General features: G+C 36.0%; 1 protein-coding gene across 6 annotated transcripts in view; it reads right to left on the reverse strand.

Annotated features, from left to right (window-relative positions):
- Positions 1 to 3,889: 3,889 nt before the first annotated feature.
- U2SURP (U2 snRNP associated SURP domain containing) overlaps positions 3,890 to 24,335 on the reverse strand; it is a 68,285-nt gene continuing 47,839 nt past the window's right edge. For all 6 annotated transcript variants that reach the window (XM_074191144.1, XM_074191143.1, XM_074191140.1 and 3 more), the window contains 6 exons: positions 23,840 to 23,906; positions 20,156 to 20,318; positions 14,910 to 15,020; positions 12,920 to 13,038; positions 11,448 to 11,624; positions 3,890 to 9,328 (listed from right to left, as the gene is read on the reverse strand). In XM_074191144.1, the coding sequence (XP_074047245.1) occupies positions 9,190 to 9,328; positions 11,448 to 11,624; positions 12,920 to 13,038; positions 14,910 to 15,020; positions 20,156 to 20,318; positions 23,840 to 23,906 (776 nt within the window). In that variant the 3' untranslated portion in view covers positions 3,890 to 9,189. The remainder of the gene's footprint in view (positions 9,329 to 11,447; positions 11,625 to 12,919; positions 13,039 to 14,909; positions 15,021 to 20,155; positions 20,319 to 23,839; positions 23,907 to 24,335) is intronic.

Genomic DNA, 24,335 nt, shown 5'->3' on the forward strand with positions numbered 1-24,335 from the left:
GAAAGATAGCCTCACCCCCAAGCCCCTGCCACCACCGCCACAGGACCACCTCCTAGAGCACTGGAAGGGAGGAGCTAAGCTCCAAGGACTCAACTCATCAGATGGCTGGGAATTGAGTTTAGTGTCTCGGGGTTTGTGGTATATTTGCTAAATCAAAATGTATTGAATTTGAAAGTGGCCAAAGAGAAGAGAATAAGCATTGCTATTTACCAATAATCGTTCATGGATCCTTACAACAATCCTTCCAGGTAAGTACTGTCATCAAGTACAGTTGAGGAAACTAAGGCTGGATTTGAACTCAGGATTCCCTGACTTCAGGCTCAGCAACAAAACAAAGTGATGCCATATTGTTTTCTAGAAGTATTAAAGGAGTGGGATGAGACTCAGGATATTTTAAATAGACGACATCACATTCTTTATGGGAGTTTAGCATCAATACAGTGGACTAAGTCACAGAAAATCCAAGCTCACTGGAAAGGTTCTCTGCCTTCCCCACTGACCACGGTCCATTATTTGGATCCCCAAAAGTGAAGTGAACTTAAGAAGTGAAGAAAAGTAGCGTGGGTTCCTTTGATCACTGACTTCAGAGAGAGAAGTTGCCATTTTCTGTGAGCCAAGTATAGCCATGGGCTTGATTTTCTCTTGTAAACTAGTTTCTTTACACAGTTTGGATTTTGTCCTTGAAGGAAGCTTCTTACCTTTTCTCTCTGGCCATGTGAGCATTCATCACATGTACCATGATGGTCCTAATAAGGCTGGCAATTTTGGGAGTTGGAGGACCTAGGTTCAGGTCCATCTATGGTTACTAGACAAAGAACTATGGGCAGCACTGGACCTGGAGTCAGGAAGATCCAGTTCAAATTTGGCCTCAGACACTCACAAGTTGGATAATTCCGGACAAATCAATGAATCCCTGTTTGCCTCAGTTTCCTCAACTGTATAAGATGCTGATAATTAGTAGTCCTTCCCTCTCAGCACTGCAAGTCAAATAAGATTTGTCAAGTCCCTCTTCTCTTGTTGAGTCCCCCAGGGCCAGAGGAGAGACTTGAGCCTGAGAAGATCTGATCCTAAGGCTGGCTCCTCTACGAATCTGCCAGTCTCCCAGGTCTCTGATGCACAGTCAGCCGGTGGGGGGGGGAGGATTTTTCGGTTTGCCACAATGGAATAATACAGAGTGCTCCAGAACAGCCAGGTGGCAAAGTCCTTTCTAATTTTGTCATCCTTTATTACTCCCTCCCAACCTCCCAAAAACTCTTTGTGCAATGCTAGTTATTTATGGGCTTTTTCTCAATGTGAGTTGGCCAGCACTTTACATAAATTCTTTTATGTGATTATCTGGGTCCCTGGGATATATTATCCCCCATTCTGCAGATGAGCAAACTGAGGCTGAAAGATCTAAAGCAACGTCCACAAGGTAACAGTGGCAATAAGGGGCAGGATCAGGTTTTTTTAAGTCTGGGTCTTTCGGCTCCAGACTCAACCTTCTTTGCATGCCCCAGCTGCCTCTATAGAAAATAGAATGAATCTCTTGCTGTTTAAACAATGTCTCTAGAATTTACAACCATTTGTTTTCAGTTGTAAATTAAGTATATTATTCTTCCACAGTCTAGGTAGGTAGAATTAAAATCAAGTTTCAAGAGGCAGATCACATCTCTGGAGAAATAAGGACAAGGGATATCCTTTCGTGTCCAGAGCAGCTGACTGTGTTCAACATTTCACACACTGCTCATGGGTCAGGTTCAGGACCAACCACAGAGTATTAAACCGGGATGGAAGAGCTATGGGGGGTGGGGGTGGGGAGCAGAAAGCAGAAGGCCCTCTAGGTGGACCCTCCATGCTACAGATGAGGAAGTCTATGAACCTAGAAAGTCATTTAATTCTAGAATGAATACAAAATCTGTTATGAAAATGGAACCCCAGAATGGGTAAAGACCTATTTCATAGGAAAAACACTCTAGATTCTGTTCCCTCTCCTATAAAATGAGGGGTAGGGCAGAAGGAGGAATAAGGTCTCTTCCATCTCCAAGTCAGGGTGTCTCCTACAACATTTCTGATCTGTTGGTGTTGGGGATTTTTGTTCCTGAATGTTTACACTCCCAGGAATATCTGAAGGATTTGGCAGTTAAGATTAAGACAAAGAGTGTGGCCCAAAGCCACGGGAAAACTCTTGATCCCTTTGTAAACTGTTCACATACCTCCATATGACACAGCACAATTTCAACAATATGCTGAAATGGAAGCCTGTTTTTGATAGTTATTTCATATATATTAGTGGCCCCCTTTAGATTCAAGAAGCAAGGGAGGTATCCTCTTTTCCATTTCAGGAGTGTGGCTATCCAATGAAACCAGGCAATATTTTCCATCAAAGTTTTGGTCACCCACAATCTTATGAAGCTGAAAGGGACCCATGGGTTTTATTAAGGCCCTGAGGATGCTGCTCCTAAACCCTTATTTCTTAAAATTTAAAGTAGTTTCCTTTTCAAATGTTATGTGGCTTGACTTCAATATTCTGGAAGTAAATTACTGTAGTTTTAGGGAACATCTAATACTCTCCTCCCACATAATCTGAAAATACAAACTGTAACTTTTAAATGCACATAAAGGGTTCAATAATGCTTATGTAACCAACCCCATTGGCAGACTTATCTCAGGATATTGTTCTCTGTCTGCTCATTTTGCGGAAATTGTGGATATTGCTTCTCAGGTTAGAAAAAAACTGCATTGAATATATGCATGTGTTTTTATTTCCACATCATGTGTATATTCATACATACACATAATGTATAGATAAGTATATACACACACACACACACATATACACACATTTATGTGTCGTTAAGTGTGCGTATGTCTGGAAGGAGAGAGACAGAGAGATGGGAAGACAGCTAAGGTGGTTCACTTGTTAAGAGCGCTGGGCCTGGAGTCTGGAAGACCCAAACTGAAATTGAGCCTCAGATAATCAATCCATCACTAGCTGTGTGACCTTGGGCAAGTCACTTTCGTTTGGCCTTAATCCACTTGAGAAGGAAAAGTATCTTGGTCAAGAAAACCTCATACAGGGTCACAAAGAATTGGACACTACTAAACAACATATATACAAACATACATTTGTATAACTATATATACACAATTTTTTAAAATTGTGAAATTGAAAAACAAAATGTCTTCTAATAGAACACCCTCAAGTGGACTATCTACAGGCAATATCAGTTTGATTATATACATTAGTAAACTCAAAGAGATTACATTTGGAGGCTATGGAGTCCTGATGAAAAAATAAATCTTTCATGTAAGTGGAATACAAAAAAAGCCTCTTGAATATAAAAAGCACAGCCTTTTCTCAGCCTTTCAAGACTGATTTCATTTGTGTAGGTTCAGAATGCAACCCTTAAACAACCTTGACGAGTTGCTACAAACAGACAAAAAAAGCCCGCTACTTTATCTGGCATGCAGTAAGACATGAGTTATTAGTTTGGTGACCTCTTGGGGTCTTGGGCCACCCCTAGCTATATCCATGAAAGTCAACCCCACCCACCCCAACATGGGTCTGACCTATTAGAGGCTGGTCCACCTCTTTTACTGGGTCTGTGTTTAGAGCCTTCCAAGTCTGGCAGTGTCTGCCACAGCTTGCCCTCTGTTGGCATACACTTAAGAATCATAACAGACTTAGGCAAATGGATCAGAATTTGAGTGTAGGACTATCCATCAAGATTAAAATATAAATGTCAACTCTGAAGACAACAGCAGATTAGGAATTGGCATTACTTGCAGATGAAAATGCCAAAATATTTCATGTGTGCTTATGACAAGCCTGTTAAATCAAATAAAAATCAACCAGATTTTAAGAATTTTTAAAAGGAAAGGCTCCTAATAAAAGGACAGTTATAGATTGTTAACCTTTATTTTGCTGTTTCTTGTAGGTACATTAGTCTTAAATACACTATGTTCACTCTAAAATACAATTCTCTGAGTCTAAGAACTTTTTTTAAAATTTTATTTAAGGCAATGGGGTTAAGTGACTTACCCAAGGTCACATAGACAGGTAATTATTAAGTGTCTGAGGCCAGATTTGAACTCAGGTCCTCCTGACTCCAGGGCCAGTGCCCTATCCACTGTACTACCCAGTTGCCCCCTGAGAACTTATTTGCAATGCAGCATAAATGATAGATAGAAAAAACAAAAAGTCTTGAGTGAATTGTCCACTAATATAAATACTTTTGATGTATTAAGATAATTCAGTATAATTATGTTGCTAAGCACTTACAATTGTAGTCATACCAATAAAACAACTCTACAAATTCAATATGCTCAATGCTAGGAAAACAAAAGGGCAAAACTAAAACCTATTTTGAAAAATCTTATTTTATATAACCTCCAAACTATAAAATAATTCCGTAGTCCAGTATTGGAAGTGACATAGAAAACAATGAGAATAAAACAGAGGGCATGGAATCAAAAGTGTTGGAAGTGCAAGGCATTTTAATGAGATGATGAAGCCAGAATGTACAATGCTTACGCATGTTTTTATGATCAGTTACATTTCTTTCTTTTTTAGTTTTTATTCAAAATACAAAAAATGCTGATAGGCCATTTTAGCAGTTATTTTCCAAGCCCTGGAAGGAAGTAGCTGTTTTCAAATGCCAAAATCCTTAAAGAAAACATTATTGAATCCAAAAAGGAACCAATAAGAAATCTGAAAATTCCCAGTCATGAGTTTACTGTTGTAATAGTCAGCATTCTTGGGGGGATGAGGAGATGGTGGAGAAGTTCACAAAAAAATAAGTACTTGAAGTCGTATGCTAAGATTCTCACCATGAAAAATGTGGTTGCAACAGATAAAAAAGGTGCACTGCTTGCATCCCAAAGGACAAAGATCTTTTTAGGGTTCGACTGCTGAAGGCACAGCTGAAATTAATTAGATATGGCTTACTGTGCTTGCATTAAAAAGGCTCAAGTTCTACATGGATAAAATTACATGAACAGTATAAATTTGATATGAAAAAGTGTACTTTTATTAAAGTAATTATGCCCAACAAACAACAAAAGGGAAGTTTCACAATTTGGTTTCAATCATATAATCCTTAAGTAGAAAAACTATAAAGTGACAGTCTGGTATGGAGAACATCTCCTTTAATAAACTTGGAACCTTAATCCTTGTATTAAGAGATTCTATTGCGGAAGAAGTTGAGTGGAAGGAAACATCTTGGGAGGTGGGGAATAGGGGAACACAGGGAATCAAGGAGAATATTTCAGCTTAGCTGGTTCCAACTACATTATTCTCAGTTCTAAAAAAACTCCCTATTCCCCCTGGTGTTTCAAAGCCACCACCAGAGGCATAACAACACAAGAGATTGCAGAATTAAAACAAAATATATCAATACTCCAAGCACAAATAGGCATATGAAAATGGGCTTAGGCCAAATTTTACCTATTCACCTAAAAAAACTATATAACCAATTATACATACAATGCATTGATACTTAAATTCCAATAAGGTTCACAGCTGTGTTGAGTCAAACACTGAGGCAATCACTTTTTAACCTGGGATGTGACTATTTGAAGAAGAGTCCTAGAGTTGTCTTAAGAACACTCCCAACTGGAACTTTACACTGATGTATTATAAAATCAATCTTGGAAGACAGTGGGGGGGGGCAATGCTTAAATTATTATAATAAACTAACCCCCAAATAAGCTTTTCTAAATCTTACAAGTATGAATATTAGACAAGTCCTTTACCATGAAAGGGAATTTTTACAAATAGTGTATTTAAGCTCAAAAGAATAATATAGACTTTCTAAAAGCACTGGTTATTCAGAAATATTTGCATTAAATTCATTATACTTGGTTTAGTCATTTAAAATTGTTTAGTATCTAAAGATATTTCAATGCATAAAACTGATCAGCCTGAGTTCTTCAAACAGTGTTTATACGTTATTTTGGAATTAGAATCTCTTACAATGGTAGTACTGTACAGTCTTAAAAGCAACCCACTTTAGGGGAAGAAGTCATGATTCTGATGTCCAGTTTGAAGCATTTTGGCAATATAAGGTTTGGCGATATAAATAAGCTGTTTTTTTTTCACAATGGCAAAAATATTCTTTTAGCTCTATTTCTCTGAATCTTGAATTTTGTAAAGATAAAAGTTAAGACTTTTTTTTAAGAAAATTAGGTTTAATTATTAGTAGGATTCTTTAAAAAATGATTCTCAATAGTAAAGAATTTAAAACTCAAAGATAAAACAGCTGTTATATGAAAGCATGTAAGCAAATATTTCTACCACTAGGTTCTTTAATTGGAGCAAGTCTCAATTTAACCCCACAGGCATGGTCCATACAAAATAAAAACCAGGTCAATGCAATTTTTGCAAATCTTAGCACACACAAGAATTTTTTTTTTAAAAAAATTCTGAATCAATAAAAAACACCCTTTGGGTCAAACTCAATTCCTAAACATGCTTCTTATTTGAAAATCCCAGTCATTTACCAATGGCAATATAGAAGCACATGGAAAAAATATTTCCCAAATGAACATGCTGAGCAGCAGACTTGTCTTTTAGTCTTGATTTTTTTCACCTGAACAACACTAGGAAAGCAGCATAAGCCTAGTAGGGGAAGCCCTCATTTGAAACCCTAGGAAACCTAGAGTAGTGAGAGAATGACTCCCCCCCTGCAAATGAAGAAGTCAACAGATCACATTTTCTCTCCTAACTGGCTGAAAAAGATACATGGTTCCTGGGTCTGAATGAGGAAATCAGGAGGAATATTTCCTGTAAGTGAAAGGCAGTGAATAACATTGTTTTGGCTTCAATTTGAATTACTTTTCTAAAATCTCAAACCTGCCTCTCTTATTCAAGATGGGCTCATTTTTTCATCATATTCAATTCTCAGGAGTCATGTTTACTTGCTCTAACTTTTCATTGAAGTTAATAAAGAGCAACTAATTTGCCAGTAACTTTTACAATTCAACAGAAGTGCTCTGGAGCAAACCAAAGCTAAGAGATTCCCTACATGTCCTCTAAGGTTTTTCACATAACATGTCAACACTTCCAAAAATAAGGTCCTCAACAAAGGTCAGTCTTTTCTACTGTAAAAATGATGTTCAGAACAGAGAGCTGCTTAATTCTCATGCAACAAGCAGAGTTTTACAAATAACCCAAATTAAATTATCTCAATATTTTTCCCACTCTTTCATCCTCTGAAGAGCAGAGTAGATACACATTCACATTTTCTTGCTATTTGTTTGGTATATTGCTTATTTTCAATCCTCTACTCTGGTCCCCATTCCCCAAGATAATATGAAGCTACTAGCACTGCAAAGAGATCCATCTCTCCCAAAAATTTTGCCAAGCAAGATAGTTTTCACAAAATTAAGTTGTCCCAGGTATGGATTAAGAATAGAAAAAAGTTACTTATGTTGACTTCAAAAAAAAAAAAAAGGAAACCAGCACCAAATTTTTAGAGTTTCTTAATGGTTCAAAGTGAGTTTTTTTAAACAATTAACATTCTCTAACAAAATGCTTGAACAGAAGCATGAAAGATAAGTGAATGCCTATTCAAGCAATATATTTATATGTTGATAAGAGCCATTAAGGAAAATAATCTTGATGGGCTCACTGCCACACATTATTGGTTGTACAGTTTAGAAGTGGCCTGCCAACACTGAATTGATACAAATACATTTACTCCCTCACAAGAATAGTACATTTAAAATTACATGCCTTCAAGAATTGGTTTTTAAAATGTGGAAAATTGGTCTAAAATAAACTTTTTTAAAAAAAGTATCCTAATCAAGACAATCCATCATCAAAGTAGTTACTTCCCTTTCAAAAAAACAAATACCCAACACAAAAAAATCCTCAAACAACTATACAATTAAGCACCCAAATGAAAAGGAAAATTGACAAATTTTAGCATCTGTCAGACCTAAGATCTAAAATGACCCCAAATTTTTATGCTTATTATATAAAAACATTGTACAAATATCTGCTCTTCCATATGGAGGAAGGAAGTCTTGCTGCCAGCTCAGAGCACATTAGGACTTCCAAGTGGTACCAGTTGCTTACGTGAGCTTTTCACTACATCCTGGATGAGACACTCAGGCTTAGCAGTTTTGAAAAGCTAATTCATTTTCCTACTTTACCTGAACTGAAATCCAATCTCATTTTTTCAGATAGAGGTGATTAACAGTAAGAAAAAAAAAATTATTGAAATATTTTAAGATACCAACCTTCAAATGGGGACACGAAAAAAGAATACAGAAAAAGGCTTTAGCTGTCATGGGAAGGAGATAAAGCCTAGAAAAACCTGGTCTCCAAGCTTCTTCTTCCTATCTTAATCTGAATTTCTTATACAACAACTCAATACCCAACTAAGCCCATGATTTAAATTCTCTTCATATATTTGTCTTTAAAATTACTTTTATTCTAGATATGTGTGTTGTGTTAAAACTATCTCTGTAAAAAGATAATCCTATCAACTTTGGCTCTGCCTGAGGGCAGTATGTTAGCCTAACAAAGCATGCCATTTCTATGATTCTTGGCTGTCTGGGCACCAAAGTGGTCTAGGAAGACCTAGGTTATTTCAGAACCCTCTTAGGAACAATGACCACCAAATTTTCTCAGTTGCCTTAATTTTGACAATCATTTTAATGTAACTAAGGGACAGCTACTCAGACACCAGGGACTGTAAAGTGCATCACAGAGGAGAAACATATAGGTGGTGGTAAATTACTTAGCAGACTTTTATGGAACTCGCTGTCACCAATGGGGCAAGAAAACACATCTTAATTTTCTGTTGAGATTTTATTTGAAATCTAATTCAAATTGTCAAAGCTACAAAAGGGGGAAAAAACATCTGTGTGTTATTTTTGCTAGGTCACAACATCCTAAAACAAAATATCACTACTGCCAGCAGATCAGTTACACACATTTCTGATGAAATTCATAAACACAAAAAATGTTTCATTTTGAGAAACAGCCACAATGAAGATAATTTTTGTACAATATAAAACAATGACAGGTCTACAGATGCAGTTACTCATGAGTATACACGTGCATTCACAAAAAAAAAAATTCAGGAATGCTCTTCCATTTGATTTTTTTTTAAAACAGACTTGTTCAGGCACAAAACAAAACCGCATTTCCAGTAAGCGACAGCATTGTAAAAAAAAAAAAAATGTGAATTTTTTTTGTCAGTGTTTACTTTTCTTTGACTTCTTGTGAGATCTGTGCGGAGATCGAGACTGAGATCTGGATTTCTTCCCTGATTTTTTAGGGGACCTAGATCGTGATCGCCTAGACCTTTTAGGCGTCCTTGAACCAGATGGTGATCTGTCAAAAACAAGAAGTCAAGCATGAATATATAGATAAGAACTCTATTTTAGATGTTTATAATACCCAACAATTTAGAGCAATGAAAAATCATTTAAACAAAGTATTTAATTTCCATGTTACAACCAGCCTTACATTTCTAAACTACTTCAAATGAAAATATTATTATCCTGTACACTATGAAAGCAAGCAATTCAACAAGGCAAGTTGTAGCTTCCAAAAATCTATTTTAATTTTATATAAAAATCAATACAGATCTATTTTACCAGGTGAATTTTGTGGTACAGAATAAAAATTTCCCTTCAAAAATTAAAGAGTCATGGTTCTCTCTCAATTCTTCACTTCAATTTATAATTCATTAATTTGTGAAAATGATGTGACATGGGTTATTAAAGGAATAAGAGAACAAAAAGTACATTACTAAGAGAGATTATACACAATTTTTAATTCTATAGATTAGGAAGGGCAGCTAGGTGGAGCAGTGGAGAGAGCACAGGCCCTGGAAGCAGGAGGACCTCAGTTCAAAGCAAACCCCATCACTCAAAAATTGCTTAGCTGTGGTGACCTTGAGCAAGTCACTTAACCCCATTGCCTTGACAAAAACAAACTAGATAAAGTTTTTCAGCCCAAATGAAACCTGTCTAGAAGATAAACAGATTTTTTTTTAAATAAGACAATTTGCCTTTTAAATATTTACAGTTTAAGAGGTCCCAAATAGCCTATGTTCCTAATATGTACACAAATAATAATGGAAAACACAAGAGCCTTAACTCACTCCACAAATAAAGCATGATTTGATGGTGTGCCTTGGAACCAAGACAACTTGGGTTGGTCAATCAAGTCTTACTTGTAATACTAACCAGCAGTGTAACCACAGGCAAGACAATCTTATCAGACTGTTTCCTCTGCTATAAAAGGGGCTAGACTAGATGGTCCTTCAAGCTCTAAATCTGAGTCTATGAATCATGCTACCATTTTGATTAAAGTCTAAATGCAATGCACCTCCATTTACTGTTAAGCCAGTTATAAATGACTGAAAACAAGTAAGACTTATCAGTAACAAAAATAAAGACCCCAAAGTCCACATGGGACCAAGGACACACACTTCCTTCCAAGGACAGATTAACAGTCTATATGGTAAGTGCGTTCTTAGAAATCTAGATTCACATCTCATAACAGAAAAGAAGCATCAAGTTAGAAAAGTGAGGAATGTTGGAGGGCCAAAAAGGTAAAAAGAGGATCCTAGAAAGTAAAACAATAGTGCTAAGAATTATTTGCTGAGAGTAAGGGAGAAAAAAGAAAAATGAATTAAAAAAGAAAACAGCAGCCTATAGTCCTTTAGCTTGTCCACAGGGGCCAAGGGCATTATCATTTATAGACAGTACTGCTACAGTAACTGCCACACATCCTCAAGAATGCCATGCATTCCAAGAACACGTAAAACCAGAATGCCAGAATGCTCTGATAATGCAGATTTTGGACAAATTCTATCAAACTTCTTTTTTAGCTCTGACACCCAAAAGAAAACAGATCAGTTATTCGGCAAATTTCCATTAATGGGAAAAGATGACATGTAAAAAAAGGAAAAGAGTACAGAGACTACAGAATTCAGTAAGTAAAGAATCAAGAAGAAGACTCCTTTATGCCAATATTTATATCACTCTCACACAACAAACAGCCTGTGATGCTGCTGTGTTTTAAGATGGTGATCCAGGGTAATGAAATAATTTAGACCTATCTTCTTTCTTTCATGAAAAGGGGCTCTGCACACTACAGAAACTATAGAAGATAGTGAGGGGGAGGGAACCTCTTTCTTAGATTCATTTGAGAAGTTTTGAATATTTATCTGAGGTTATGGACCTTGCTTTCTCATCCGAAAGACTTTCCTCATGTGTATTCAGGAGAGAAAAATTGAACAATCTAAAATGCAAAGCATTTAAGAAAGTCATCAAGGAAAATGAAAGCAAAATAATTCACAGAATTGCATTTACTGACAATTCACCTGAATTCTCTAAGTTTAAATAGCAAAAAAATTGTAAATGACAAAAGAAATTATGAAGAAAACCACAAAATACATTATTTTTTATGACTCAAATTTATAGAAATGATTCAGAATTACCTTTTGGCCTTTTTACTAACATCTCTAGGAGAATCTTTGTGAGATGACCTGGAACGGGAACTCTCTTTGTGAGATCTCTCTGATCGCTCCGATCGTTCAGATTTTGGTGAAGGTGATTTTGCTCGCCTACCACTACTGCTCCGAGAGGGACTGGGCGATGTGCTATGTCGCCTTTTCCTGTGCAATGAAGAGCCAAAATATTCAAAAAACAGGTAATGGATAAAGTTGTGCATGTTAGATATTAATTCCTAATGATAATTATTTTCAACTGCTACAGCAATATTAATTTATGCCAGTAGTTCAAGGCTAATAATCCAAGAGCCTTTTTTTTTTTTTTTTGCAAGGCAAATGGGGTTAAGTGGCTTGCCCAAGGCCACACAGTTAGGTAATTATTAAGTGTTTGAGAATGGATTTGAACCCAGGTACTCCTGACTCCAGGGCTGGTGCTTTATCCACTGCGCCATCTAGCCACCCCAATCCAAGAGACTTCTTCAACAATTTAGACTTTTAGAGTCATATATAATTCCATATTAATGCCGTACTACTGAAAAAAGTCCTTTTTTTTGAGAGCAAAAGGTTAATAGTAAGAATGTACTATACCAAACATGATACAGCCTCAGGCTTCCTACAAAATAAGTGACACAATCACATATATGATGCAATTCCACAAAAATGATGACCTACCCAATTGCCGCAACAGAAAAAGCATCAATCTTTGATTTAAGATGAATGAACTGAACCACAAAGTTTCTTTTGGGAATAAGACTATCTGCCATGAACAATTGAAGTCATATAATGTATATGTGTATTTCTTTCACCAAAAGTTTTCAGCTGTAGCTAGCAAAGAATCAAACATATTTCAAAAGAATTAAGTCCAAATCTTTTGGTTCAAGGTCCATTACCATTACTAAGAAACCCTAAGTTGCAATAGCGTTTCAACAGAAGCAAATTTCTGGCACCAGTAACTTGGTGACCCTCTTTCTAACTGAAGCCCTTCTGGGCTAAAATGAAGGCAAATGGCTTCTCTTTCTTCCACCCCCACCACTTCCAGGTTAGAGGCAGTCACACTAGCACATTAACTGTGAGAGCTACTTCTCTGGAAGATAAGGAAGATCTAGTGAGTTGTTTTGGACATTTGAGTCTCAGTTTGGTACATGATATTGTAACTAAATTCCTTCTCAGAGGTAAGAACTCAAGATACAATCTGAACCTCAAAGTAAGGAAGATGGCTGCATAATGAAGCTCAGTACTCTCCCTTATTCTCCAAATAATACTACTGCCTGTTGTGGGCAAGAATCAAGTGAGCCCTGACCAAAAATAACATTTTCCCATATTACTGCCATGATTCCCCTGTGCCTTAGTGTCTTTCCCTTCTGGCTTTAGAGCTATCAGTTTGTGAAAATGTCACTTAACAGTCACACCAACACAAAACCTCCAAATTTCACCAAAGAGCAAAATGACAAAGGCTGCACCTTTCTTTTCTTGTAGGCGTGCATTCATCTTTTTCCTTCTTGTCTTTGGATCGAGATTCCAGTTTCTCTTTATCTTTCTTGTCTCTCTCACGTTCTCTTTCCAATTCCTTCTCTTTTTCCTAAAATTTAAAAAAAAAACCATTTCTGAAAATATTTGTCACATTTTGCAAATAATTTCAAATTCTATATAAGTACACTTATCCACTACTGTGTAGAAAACAATACAGTACTGAATTAACATCACAGAAAAACTTGAAAAAACTCTTTTATATAAAAAACTATTAATTTTTCTATTACAGTGTAAGATACAAATGAAAAACTAAGTATTTATTAACTTTTTTATGTTTCTGATTCTCAAATATACAACATATGAATATAATTAGCAACATTTGAAATGCTTACTTCCAGAAAACATCTTTTAAATATGAGCATAAAAATACCCCCCTAAAAAAAAGTGTTATCATACCAGTAGTTTACCCATATTTTAAGTGGTGATTGTTCTGGCAGATTAAAATTCTTATGACAACTTAAAAGAAGAAGTAAAACTGGCAGAGCAATCTTCCTATTTGTCCTAAATCAATGGGCTTTGTAAAACACTCATGTGTCTTCAAGCATTATAACTATCCTATGTTTAGTTCAGGGGTATGACGTAAGAATGACTGGTAAGAATGACCCTAGCTTGTCTACAATGCTAACTGAAATCCTAATTTCTACCAATATCTCCTTTGAGATTTCCTATTCATCTTTCTATCTCTGCATTACACATAGTAGGCATTAATATTTGTGGAATGAACAAGGTGGGTGCCTCTGAATTATTTAAGGAAGCACTTTATTACTCCCTAGCTTTACACTAATATGAATTTCCAAATTTATTAAATTTGAAAGGGGGGAGGGGAGAAAGAATCTATCCAAGACAATTTCTACCTTCTGTAATAAAAAGAAAAAAAGTGTGAAGACCCAAGAAGCAACTATGTTCTAGAACAGATGTTACTGTTTTAAACCATTATATTTTAGCTGTCACCATTCAGTTTAGCGAAAGACTAAGTTTGAAGATATACTACAAAACTCTTAATCATCATTTTCCAAAAGTTTTCAGTCAATTCAGTGGCTTGGTTATCAATTTTGAAAATATTTCAGGTTTATTTGGATCAGAAATATAGAGGTGATAAATAGACTGGGCATTAATAATATGCAGAAATCATATTTTCCCCAATAATAAATGCAGTTAAATGCCTAAAATAAGCAATTTTAAAATAAATATATAAATGCCACCATTACTATTTACTCTGACTTCCAGCCTTGTGAAAACCTAAAGAAAAATAAAGTTTTATTTTTCTTGGGAGATACACAAGACAGGATGGACAAAATGATATTCATCACTCGCAGTTTTGTTAGTTTGATAAAGTAGCCAAAAGTAATAATTACAATTCTGGTCCTGGTAGTCAGTCCAAGTCCCTACACCTAATGAAATATGAATTTGGACTACTGGTCCTTAACTATGTTTATATCTCTCCACTCAGTAGGGTTCTTTCTGACAAGATAAGCTAGATTGAGAGTAATGAGCTACTCTGAGAGTTGGTGCCCTAATTTGAAGACAATGTATAAAAAGTTGTCTACAATTTAAAATTTTACCAGTTCAAATTGCTTTCATGTCCTTTGTGCCATTTATACAGGGAGGCCTAGAACAACTGTCTCAGACTGTCAAAACAACTGTGGCACTCGCAGGGTCTTACAGATTTAATTAAAAAGAGTAGTCCATCGTTTTATAGAAGATAGGGGCTACATTGGCCCCTTCTGCCCATTTCAAAATGCTTTTAATATAGAATTCTGAATATGTCAAATTTTGTCAAATGTTTCTGGATGCTTAGAACTCAGAGAACACAAATATAAAGATACCAATTTCTAATTTCCTTTTTAAAGGATACACAACTTCTAGGCCATTAATCTATATATATAAAATTATTGAAGCAAATACCAAAATTCCCCTTACTCTCTGAAGAAGTTTATCTCTGTAGTGTTCTACTTGTTCTTGAAAGCTCTGCCCTGGTTTTTTCGGTCTTTTCCCAGATTCCAATTCATCCTGAAACTTCATCACTTTGAGCTATGGAATAAAAGGGCATTTAAGTTAGTTCTCATTACCAGAAGTTCAATCAGAAAAGGGTTCCTGAGGGTGGCTAGGTGACGTAGTGGGGGCGGCTAGGTGGCATAGTGGATAAAGCACCAGCCTTGGAGTCAGGCAGGGTGGTAGAGTTACAAGCTGGCAAGATGGTAGGCAGACAGGGTAATGATAGAATGGAGTCAGGAATACCTGGGTTCAAATATGGTCTCAGACACTTATAATGACCTAGCTGTGTGGCCTTGGGCAAGCCACTTAACCCCATTTGCTTTGCAAAAAAAACCTAAAAAAAAAAAAAAAAAAAAAAGAAAAAGAAAAAGAAAGAAAAGGGTTCCTGAGCCAAACACCACTGTCATTTCCTATCTGGCTTATGAAAAGCAATACAAATAAAACCGGACTGGGTTGCAATTTCCAGCTTCTCCCAGTTCATCTTGCAGATGAGGAACTGAGGCAAACAGGGTGATGTGATTTGCCCAGGGACACACAACTAGTAAGGTCAGATATGAATTCTATCCACTATACCACTTAGTTGCCCACACAAATATAACAAATGAGTAATTAAGTCAGACTCCAAGAGAAACAAGCTCAAGTAGACTGGGCACAGCTGGGAGGGAGAGTGGGACTTCAGTTTGCATCCATCTTTGCTACTTTGTCTGTCACAGCACCCACCTCTGCTGTACCCCTGGAATTGAGACAAGGATCTGTCTGCTAAGCTCTTCATTTCCAGGTCAGCTCTCTGAGCATGCCCAGCTGATAGTCTCTCTCACACCCCTGGCTTCCCATTCTATTTTCTTCTCTAGTTCCTGGGCTTTCTCCCATAAAGACTCTCTCTCTCTCAAATTTTTCTTGTGGTTTATTTATTTATTTTCATATTATTACAATAATCTTGTTGGAAAGTAAACAAACTCTCCACACCCCCCCCAAGACAGGAATCTCATGAGAAATGGAAAGGAAAAGTCTATGTTCAGATTCCATCGGCTCTATCTCTGGAATGAGTTGCCTTCTTTATCATAAATCCATCAGAAGTTGTTTCAATATCTTTTCCCACAACTGCTACTATTAGCTGTATTTCCCTCCACTCTATTCCTCCCCACTCCCACTCTCTCTCTCCTCTCACCCTCTCTTCAGAAGTATGTTGTATCTGACTACCCTCTCCCAAGATTTTTCCCTCCCTTCTCTCACCTAGTTCCCCCCTCCCCTCCCCCTGTCCCCTTTCTCCCATCGCTTTCCTTTTATTTTTCTCTAGGGTAAAAGATTTCTATACCCTATTAAGTGTGTATGTTATTTCCTCTTCTGAGACATTTCTGATGAAAATAAAGGTTCACTGATCCCCCCTCACCTTCCCTCCTTCCACTCCATTGCAAAAGCTTTTTCTTGTCTCTTCTATGTGAAATATCTTAGCCCCTTCTTCCTCTCCTTTCTCTTCCTCCCAGTACTTTCCTTTATCATGCATTGACTCCATCTTTTTACTATATTATACCATTATATTCAGCTCCCTCCTATGCCTATATATGCTCCTTCTAAATGCTCTTATGAGAAGGTTCATAGGAATTATAAGTATCTTCTTCCCATGCAAGAATACACATAGTTCAACATAATTAAATCCCTCCTCGTGAGCCCTTCCTGTTCACCCTCTCTATGCTTCACCTGAGTCCTGTACTTGGAGATCAAGCTTTCTGTTCAGCTCTGGTCATTTCCTCAGGAAAGTTTGAAATTCCCATTTCACTGAAAGTCTATCTTTTCCCCTGAAAGATGTTCAGTTTTGCTGGGTAGTTGATTCTCAATTCTAAACCAAGATCTTTTGCCTTCCGGCATATCATATTCCAAGCCCTACAAGCCCTTAATATAGACCCTACCAAATCCTATGTAATCCTGATTGTAACCTCATGGTAGCTGAATTTTTTGTTTTTGGATGCTTGTAATATTTTCTCTTAGACTTGGGAGTTTTGGAATTTGGCTATAATATTAATGGGAGTTATTTTGGGGGGGATCTCTTTCAGGACATGATAAGAGAAGTCCCTTAATTTCTATTTGACCCTCTGCTTCTAAGATCTCCAGGCAGTTCTGTTGGATTTTTTTTAAATCAAGTCTAGGCTCTTTTCCTGGTCTTGACTTTGAGGTAGCCAATAATTTTAAAATTATTATTAGAGATATTTCACATTTTCTTCTGTTTTTTCATTCTTTTGAGTTTTATTGTTTCTTGACTTACTGCAAAGTCATCTTTAGCTCCATTCTATATTTGAAGGAGCTATTTTCTTCAGAGGGATTTTTTTTATCTCCTTTTCCAACTGGCCAATTCTGCTTTTTAAAGCATTCTTCTCATTTGCCTTTTGGATTGTTTTTTCCCATTTGACCTAAACTGGCTTTTAACATGTTATTTTCTTCAGTATGTTTTGCTATTTCTTTCACCAAGCTGCTTACTTGGTTTTCATGATTTACCTGCACTGCTCTCCTTTCTCTTACCAGTTTTTCCTCTCCCTCCCTGACTTGCCTTTCAAAGTCTTTTTTGAGCTCTTCCATAGTCTGAGTCCATTTTCCATTTCTTTTGGAGGTTTTGGAAACAGAAGAGTGTATATTTTGATCCCAAAGTAGTTGTCTATGGTCAGGTTCTTCTTTTTCTGTTGTTTGTTCATTTCCTCAGCTTATGACTGATTTACCACACTTCGAAAGCTTTTGGAGGTTTTTTAGGATACTCCCCCCACCCCCAGAACTAGACTAAAATTCTTTGATTCTACGATCTGGTTCCCAGTTTAAACCTATCATAAGGAACTGTCTAAATGGAAGGCAGGCCAATAGGAAAACCCAGAAGGTACAGATCGATTGGTGACATGCAGAAATGAGAAAACTAAGAAATATCTAACATAGTCATTAAGAAAAGGGTAAATCAGATTAAATTAAACTTGTTTCTAATTTGACTATTCAATTTACTTAAAATAAAGATCAAGGAAACCCCCAGAAACAATCGAAATATGTACTCTGAAAGAACACTGTACAGCCTAACAGCAACATGGGGGTGATGGTCAACCTTAAGGGACTTGCTCATTCCATCTGTGCAACAATCAGGCACAATATTGGGGCATCTGTGATGGAGAATACCAGCTGTATCCAGAAAAAGAATTATGGAGTTTGAACAAAGACCAAAGATGATTATCTTCAATTAAAAAAAAACTCATTATCTTATCATGTAATTTTGCTATCTCTTATACTTTATGTTTCTTCCTTAAGGACATGATTTCTCTCTCATCACATCCAACTTACATCAATGCATACCATGGAAACAATGTAAAGACTAACAGACTGCCTTTTGGGGGGGGGAGGAGGAGCAAGAACAGGGGGAAAATTATAAAATTCAAAATAAAATCTTTCTTTAAAAAAAAAGGATAAATCTGCACATTCCAACAGTTCAACAATCAGGGACAATTTTGGGCTATCTGCGATGGAGAATACCATCTGTATGCAGAAAATGAATTGTGGAGTTTGAACAAAAGCCCAAAGACTATTACCTTCAATTTAGAAAAAAAGAAATCGTTATCTTATTATGTAATTTTTCTATCTCTTATACTTTATTTTTCTTTCTTAAGGATATGATTTCTCTCTCATCACATTCAACTTAGATCAATGTATACCATGGAAACAATGTAAAGACTAACAGACTGCCTTCTGTGGGGGGTGGGGGAGGGAAGCAAGAATGGGGAAAAATTGTAAAACTCAAAATAAATAAAATCTTTCTTAAAAAAGGGTAAATCAGTCAGAATCCTCTGCTTAAAGCAGTAAAGAACAAAAGCAGCTCTTGATAAACCAAGTGATCCAACAACATCTGGGGAACATGCCCCACACTCAGTGATGCCAGATAAATTTGGGGGGTGAGGAGGGGAAGGAAAGGGAGGTATCTGTGCTCATCACAGCCTGCTCTACCATGACACCTGCCAAATGTGGAATTTTCTAAATGAGTTTACTTTAGTGACCTAATTCAGGACTCACTATGAAGTTTTCCTCAGAAAATTTTCTAGCTTGGGCCTTTTATTTAAACTATTCATTTTTAACTTATTTCTAATCTGACTTTTCAATTTACTTAAAAAAAATCAAGGAAACCCCCAGAAATAGTGTAAATATGTACTCTGAAAGGTATTGGAGAGCATAAAATTTAAATAACATGGACAGTTTCTTGTGTACATGTAGAATGTTAAAAGTCACATTTTTTTCAGAAGATGAGGAATTCACCATTTCCACAATGTTATATATGAACTTCCCTAGAGCACAACAGAGTAACCACATGAACCTAATAACTCTGAAAATCACGGATCTCTCCACCCAAAGTTTACGCCCTGTAGATATTGCGCAGCTCAAAATGTTATCAGTGGCTTTTGAATCGACTATATATGAGAAATGGGTGGGAAAAATCTTGCAATAACCTAACAAGGTTAAGGAATAGGAAATAAGATAACACAGAAAGTTAAAATGTAAAAGCAAACCACATAAGAAACTTAAACTTCTTTGTCAACCTTATTCTTTTAAATTTGAGACTCCATAATTACACTTCACTACAAATAGTAACTCCTGGGAAACTTTGGACATAACCCTAGGGTAGAGATTCATGAGGATTTTCTCCAATAAAATACCGTATCTTTTATCTGGGAGGAAAGAACAAGCAAAAAGAATAAACCAGTCTGCTCCAAGAAGACTCATGGAGATAATGATAACCAGTTGGTTCACTCTCCAGAGTAGGAAATTGAGGGCCAAAACAAAGTTGTACTAGAGGCATGTTGCAAAACTAGAACCCCAACCCGGATTCTCTAGGTACTAATTCCCTGCTTTTTCCAGTTCAGCACAAGTCCTCTTTTCTCATTCAAATGCATTCAAGTTAGTGCCCAGCATCTCAGCTACAAAACAATCCCCACAACAGATCATCTTCGTTTATGGACTATTTTAAAAATAGACATTCCTTTTCCTAGTTCCCAGGTCAAGCATGATGGAGGAATTAATCTGGGCCTCAATGTGTCACCTAAAACCACAGAAATCATCTAGAATGAGGAAACACCTCCTTATCCCCGAAATTACCCACAATGCTCCCTTTTGTTCATGAGTCTGGTTACACTTTCACACATCATGCTAATACTGACCTCAATTTCTCGCAGTTTAGCTCGCTTTTCTTCACTCATTTCAGAATATTTAATAGAGGACTTGGACTCCGTCATTTCTTCTTTGATTGGATTGGAATACAAATGATGTTCTTCAGATTTGGAGCTCTGAGTATCTTCTTCATCTTCACTCTCTTCTTCTTGACTTTGGGAATAAGTAGACCATGTTAACAAATTCAGATTAGAGCCTTGGTTTACTCCTATCTCTGGGTACTCATCTCCAGATCTTTGTTTCTCTTTCTGTCTATGCATTTTAATAGCTCTCAGAGCCAATCTCCATTGGATAGATGTATTTCTCCATTCCCAAAAAAATCTGGGTTCTGGGCTGCTTTAGCAAAATATGGACTCTACAAAGGCAAGGACTGCTTCCTCCTTGTTTCATGTTCCCTCTCTCTCCTACAATTAAGCAAGGCTTAAGAAATATTTATTAAATTGATAATTTTTTCCACTGTGCAAAGGGTTTACTTTTTGTACTCTAGAGAACTCTGGGCAGGGTAGCTGAACACAAACAAATTTTCTCATTGACTTATAGTCAACTTCAGAGATGTTTTCTCTGAAAAGTTTTTCAAAAAGAAGCTGATTTCAACAAGTAATAAAAATCACAATCACATCTTGCTTTCTTGGTGTTGTGGCATATCCTTTGCAAAACTAATGAATCAAATGAATAATCATCCAGATGTTCTTTGTATAACATTGTTCATAGGACATTCTTAAACATTAAATTTCATTTATATAAGAAGCCACAGTAATATTCAAATATTAACTTTTTCAAAAAACATTGCTTACAAAATATTGATCTAAACATTAGTACCCATTATCACTACCTTAGGTGATCAATTAGTGGATTCTATAGAGAGTAATCAAGTGGCAAAAGGAATGAAGAAACCTATCAGTTTAGTGTTTGTGGTACAGTTTACTATATATTTCTTTAATTGAGTCAAGATAAAAACATAAAGCAAGGACTATCAGCCAGTACTGTCCTGAGTGGGGAGACTCAAAAAGTCGAAGACAGGTATCAAAACCAATCCAAAAAAACAAAAAACCTTCAAAATTCACTTTGAAAATTATCAGTAACCCCAGGTGAGTAGTAATGAAGAAGTTTTAACCTGTCCTACTTTTAAATCCAGAGTTTACACACTTTAAAATGCGAAACATGTCAGAAGCCCAGGGCCCTTTAGACACAGTGTGCATACCCAGACAAGTCACCCACTTGTGTCTTCCACACCTCACTCCCAACTACTATTTTAGGTTTTCCTCACCTATCACCTGGATCACACTAAAAGCTTACTTAGTGTCCCTGATTCTAGTTTCCCTCCATAACACAGCCTTCACACATGCCAATAAAAAAAATCTTACTCAGGAAAAATTCTCAACAACCCACTAAGGCCCCACACAAGAGATGACTCTATTCTACATGTCTAGCCTTATGTTATTCCCTCAAAAATTATAAAGAAGAGGGAAGAGTGAGAGGAGAGTAGGACCTTTCTTTCTCTCCTAAAAAGCAAAAACCTATTTAAAATGACTTCCAAGATAATTTTTTGAAATGAATTTTAGAAATGCATCATAATTTTGTATATGGCATATAAACTCAAAACATGGCACAAGGAATGTTCTGATTTTTGAAAGGTCATAAAGTTCCCCATCAAAGAATTGTTGACCAGTTCTGTTGTAATCTTGCTTTTCTACTTTTGAAGCACATTAGAAGAACTCAAATTTAGCTAGTCCATAAAGTTCTCAAAGCAGTATGAATATACTATATACAAATAAAGCATTAATTTCTCTTCTAAAATCTAGTTTCTTCCTTGGTGCTATAGGAACCAACCATTATTCTATCTCCCATAAAATGCAGTTGACAAAAATACTAGTCTAGATTCAACCACTAGAGTGCAGCAGCATAACACACAAAGAAATTCAACAGCTGTTGAGAATACTGATAACAATTATTTATTTTACTAGGTCTTTTCAACTTCAGTCTGTAAGAAATCTCTGAACCTTTTTCATTTAAACTTAATAGGAATTATATTTTAAAAGAACTAGAATGATCACCCAAGTCTTTGAGACCAAGCAGGATGATTCAAAAATTATTTTAAAATACTGACCATTTGACTTTTTAGCACCATTATCAGCAAGTCTAACCATATTCATTTTTATTTTTCTACTTAAAAGATTTTAAGTGTGATTTTGATTTCTTGCTAAAAAAATCACTATCATTGGATTCTCAAGTCTTACTCTCATCAATTTAAGAATGTTACATACAATAACATCAACTAGGTTAATGGCTCAGGAAAAAAATCAAATATACATCAAAATTCAATGATCTAATGGATTTATTAGTTCTATATTTTAGAAAATATTAATGAGTAAAAGCTTCTCTCCTACTTGAAAAATGATAAACTCTACTATGCAACTATATCAACATGCTTATTATTTTGCACTATTTCTGTCAGCAACTCATCCTCACTCTGGGAATATATGTAATTAGTTACTGCTGAGTAGCACTGCTATACTTACTATAATATATATGTATATACATATACATATATCAGAAAAATCATCTATCTTGCAAGAACATTCTAATCATGGAAAACTTGATTTTCATGAAAGTATTATTATTACATTTCCCAAAATCCTGAGCAACACTGGTATCGCTTTTTTATTTCACCTTACTCCTCAGTTGCAATGTATATACCTGCCCTTCCCATAAGACTCTTGTTCAAGTTTTCATTTAAAATTTAAAAAAAGGGTTTCTCATTTTCAAATAGAGATCTTTAATTTTTCAATGCTTCCATGAAGAAAGGATATATAGGAAGTGCTACCTCTAACCTAAAACAGCAATTGTATTAGACAAGCCAGAGTCTCTGAAATACGATTTTGAAACATTTTACTACAATTTCATACCCAAGTGACAAACATAAAAATTATTTAAAACCGGGTCAGAGAACATTAATTGACATGACAATATTATAATTTTAGTGTGAAATAAAATTTTCCATTTTTTTGACTTATGAATAGAAAAATGCACTGTTTTAATTTATTCTGCTTAGTTCTTTCAAGTTATTCTTTAAATTCTAGTCTGAGTTTTAAGTGATATAATACATGGAAAAATAAAAATGCATCTGCCATAAAAATGATACCGTCAGACCTGTTCTTCCTCTGGTATAAAAAGTTCTCCAATTTTCCTAAATAGTTTTTTGAAATAGTTTTTGAAAACACTATCAGGTATTTAAGCGCACACTTGTGTTGTAGTGTGTGTCTGCGTATGTGTGTCTCTAGGTCCTGGTTTTACAATGTAAGCTCCCATCTAAAATGGACAGTGATACCACTATTCCTTCTACTTCTTTAAAAATCTCTTTCCATGGAGCCCAATACAATATTTGATAACAGAGATCTGAAAGAAATGCCACTGATCAATTAACATATTTAAACTACAAAGTGAGATTAATAACTTGATGGGAGAAAACAAATACACTACAGAACTAAAAAGCTCATTGAAATGAGAACAGAACCAGAAGCCAAAAGCTCCTCATGTGCTGGGAAAATAATTGAGGATCTGAACATGATCCCCTTACCAGTTTTCCTCCCTCTTCACTATTATTTCAAGCACACCCCCCATGAAAAAAGGGACCCACACAAGAAACCAAGCACATTAAGATCCTAGATCCTTACTTTTGATTTTCTTCTTCTTCTGATTCTTCATGCTGGTCAAATAACTCCCACTTAGATGTTGTTACCGCTGAATAAAGGAAAAAAGGATGTAATTCCATAAGGTAAATTAACATTATTACAGAAGCATAGCTGAGTTCCAGGTTTAGAGTTGAGAGGTTTGCATTACACAAGTTTTTATCTGTATGGTATTAACAGTCATTTCTTTGTGCTGCATGCATTCCATCCCTCATGAGAATATGTAAGTTTATTTCTTTACTCAAACTTACATTGCATTTCTATCTGAATTAACTAAGAAACTAATATGCCCATGCTTCTATTCAAGATTCCTTGTTTGATCAGAAACTCCATATATTCCTGTGGACCCATTATAAGCATCTTGTTTACATTCATGTGTACACATCATGAGCACATCGAGGAATAGGAGAAAATTTGCCAAGAATGAGGGCTCATTTCCTCCAACTCCCTAATTCCTATAAGCAAAAGTGAGTTTGAAATG

The sequence above is a fragment of the Macrotis lagotis genome, chromosome 6 (assembly GCF_037893015.1).
Source record: "Macrotis lagotis isolate mMagLag1 chromosome 6, bilby.v1.9.chrom.fasta, whole genome shotgun sequence".
Classification (NCBI taxonomy): Eukaryota; Metazoa; Chordata; class Mammalia; order Peramelemorphia; family Peramelidae; genus Macrotis; species Macrotis lagotis.